At 43.0% G+C, this 2,500-nt stretch overlaps 1 protein-coding gene across 1 annotated transcript in view; it reads left to right on the top strand.

Moving 5' to 3' along the window:
* LOC123515961 (gonadotropin-releasing hormone receptor-like) overlaps positions 1–2,500 on the top strand; it is a 485,178-nt gene that overhangs the window by 481,102 nt on the left and 1,576 nt on the right. Inside the window, exon 10 of the mRNA XM_045274910.1 lies at positions 993–2,500. This exon is cut by the window's right edge and continues 1,576 nt beyond it. Within this exon, the coding sequence (XP_045130845.1) occupies positions 993–1,098 (106 nt within the window). The 3' untranslated portion in view covers positions 1,099–2,500. The remainder of the gene's footprint in view (positions 1–992) is intronic.

Genomic DNA, 2,500 nt, shown 5'->3' with positions numbered 1-2,500 from the left:
GCGGCCAATTTTCCCTACGCTATTTTACGTAACTTCCCGTCCAAAGAGAGAGAGAGTGAGAGAGAGCCCCGCACCCAACAATCCCCCCAAAAAAGTCCCTCTTAGTTTTCATATTTCCATGGCATATTTTCTTTTATTGTTAATCAAGATAAAATATTGGAGAGCTTATTTGCATTTCTCTCTAAATATTACACTGAAATATTTACGTGGCTGGCTTCGTCCCCGCCAGCCAACCTGTGTGTGTGTGTGTGTGTGTGTGTGTGTGTGTGGGTGTGTGTGTGTGTTTGTGTGTGTGTGTGTGTGTGTGTGTGTGTGTGTGTGTGTGTGTGTGTGTGTGTGTGTGTGTGTGTGGGCCTTCGTGGAGGCCCAGACTGCTCTAGAAAGGCAGGGACTGAATGAGTACACGCCTTAATGCTCAGACTCAAAGTTTATTTTTTTCTCTCTCTTTTTATTCATATTTCTTGGTGCATCCTGAAAGCAAGCCATGAGAGATGAGCAGACGGGAATATTAATTAAATGTGTGTGTGTGTGTGTGTGTGTGTGTGTGTGTGTGTGTGTGTGTGTGTGTGTGTGTGTGTGTGTGTGTGTGTGTGTGTGTGTGTGTGTGTGTGTGTGTGTGTGTGTGTGAGAGAGAGAGAGAGAGAGAGAGAGAGAGAGAGAGAGAGAGAGAGAGAGAGAGAGAGAGAGAGAGAGAGAGAGAGAGAGAGAGAGAGAGAGAGAGAGAGAGAGAGAGAGAGAGAGAGAGAGAGAGAGAGAGAGAGAGAGAGAGAGAGAGAGAGAGAGAGAGAGAGAGAGAATTTTACTTTTTACATTATGAATAAGAATGAATTTGTTATCCTATACATGTTGATTAACCAGAATGAAATTTGTGAGTGTGTGCATGTGTGTGCGTGTGTGTGTGTGTGTGTGTGTGTGTGTGTGTGTGTGTGTGTGTGTGTGTGTGTGTGTATCCAGCGGCCATCACACTCTTATGGTGCCTCTCCTTTCGGCAGGCAGGTTGCTGTTGGCGGAGGCCCGAGCCTAATCATGCAGTACAAGAACGGCTCCTACTTCTCCAGCCGCTCACTCAAGGAAGAGAGAAACGGCAACCCGGTGTAGGGAACGGCGAATCACAGGAACATGTGAACAATGGATGCTGCAATAAACCATCAAGGCTACATGTTGCAGATGTGGTGAGTGGCGAGTATACGTAGCGAGCAGGTGTGGAGATGGTTGGGTAAATGTGGTGAACAGTAAGGAGGTGAATTGAAACGAAGCGCAGTGAAGGTGATGTAAAGTGCAATAAACGATTTTATAAAGTTAACGACAAATAAGATACAGAACGTAATTTGTATAGTGAACGATAAATTGATAGTGAATGGTTGAAAAAAATAAACTGTAATAGTAAGTAACAGTGACACTCAAATTTGCTCTGTTGCCTCGACTGAAGGGACTGAGAAGACCAGTAAGACAATGAAGCTATAGTTCACTTGAAAATAACTGACCAGTGACAGAGTTCATGTGGCGATAGTAGGAAAACTTATTGAAGGAATGGAAAGGCATTTCTATCACGTGTGTGTGTGTGTGTGTGTGTGTGTGTGTGTGTGTGTGTGTGTGTGTGTGTGTGTGTGTTTAGGTCTCAACATGTATTGTGGCTTACTAGTAACTACAGAAAAGTCCCGACAAGCCTGCTCTCTGATAAGACAATATAAGAGTGTGGGTGCAAGTAAGGCCGAGGGTACGCTGTTACTCAACACGCGGCGCCTCAAGACAATTGTCGTTGGACATTCAATGGACGGCCGCTCCCTGAATCTGATACACTTGCACCAACCGAGATATCTCTGTGATGTAGAAGTGACCATATTGCTGCCAGTAATAACAATAATAATCATAGTAATAATAACAATAATATATCAAATCAGAAAAATAAAAATGTTTGTTATCGGCAAGAAAAATAAGTGTACTTTAAATACTTGTATGTGTAGTGAATGTATACTTACATGTGGGATTAAGTGTACGTAGATGTTTTCAGGCGTATTTTAGTCTCAAGAACGGCCGAGTGCTGGGGGAGGCACTCGGCAAGGCTGTGCTTAACATATCGTTAGTATCTTGTGCGTCCCGTCAATCATTAATGGGGCGGATGCTCACTCAGAAGCAGCAGCGTGTCATGTGATCACATTATCCTGCTGCTTTCTACTCATTCCCTGGTGAGGGGACCCAACCTGGGTTCACAGTAACCTCTAGAAAGGAAGACCTGAGATAAGAGATAAAGAATGTTATTTTCAGACAGTGACTCATCTCGACTGCCTGGTAGAAGTTCTTCGGGTTTTCAAGGGTGCTTTTGTGATTCTTTGGAAGGTTTGGCAAGGATTCTTTACTATAAGCAGAAAAGAAACCATTGACTAATTTCAACAAGTTCAGATTGAAGATGTTTGGGTTTTGAATGATGTTTCTTTTTATATTATTCCTGGTGAACTATAGCAAGGATTGCTGCAAAATTAATATAAAAACCCATGAAAAC

The sequence above is a fragment of the Portunus trituberculatus genome, chromosome 40 (genome assembly GCF_017591435.1).
Source record: "Portunus trituberculatus isolate SZX2019 chromosome 40, ASM1759143v1, whole genome shotgun sequence".
Taxonomy (NCBI): domain Eukaryota; kingdom Metazoa; phylum Arthropoda; class Malacostraca; order Decapoda; family Portunidae; genus Portunus; species Portunus trituberculatus.
This window is presented reverse-complemented; position numbering and strand designations above follow the sequence as displayed.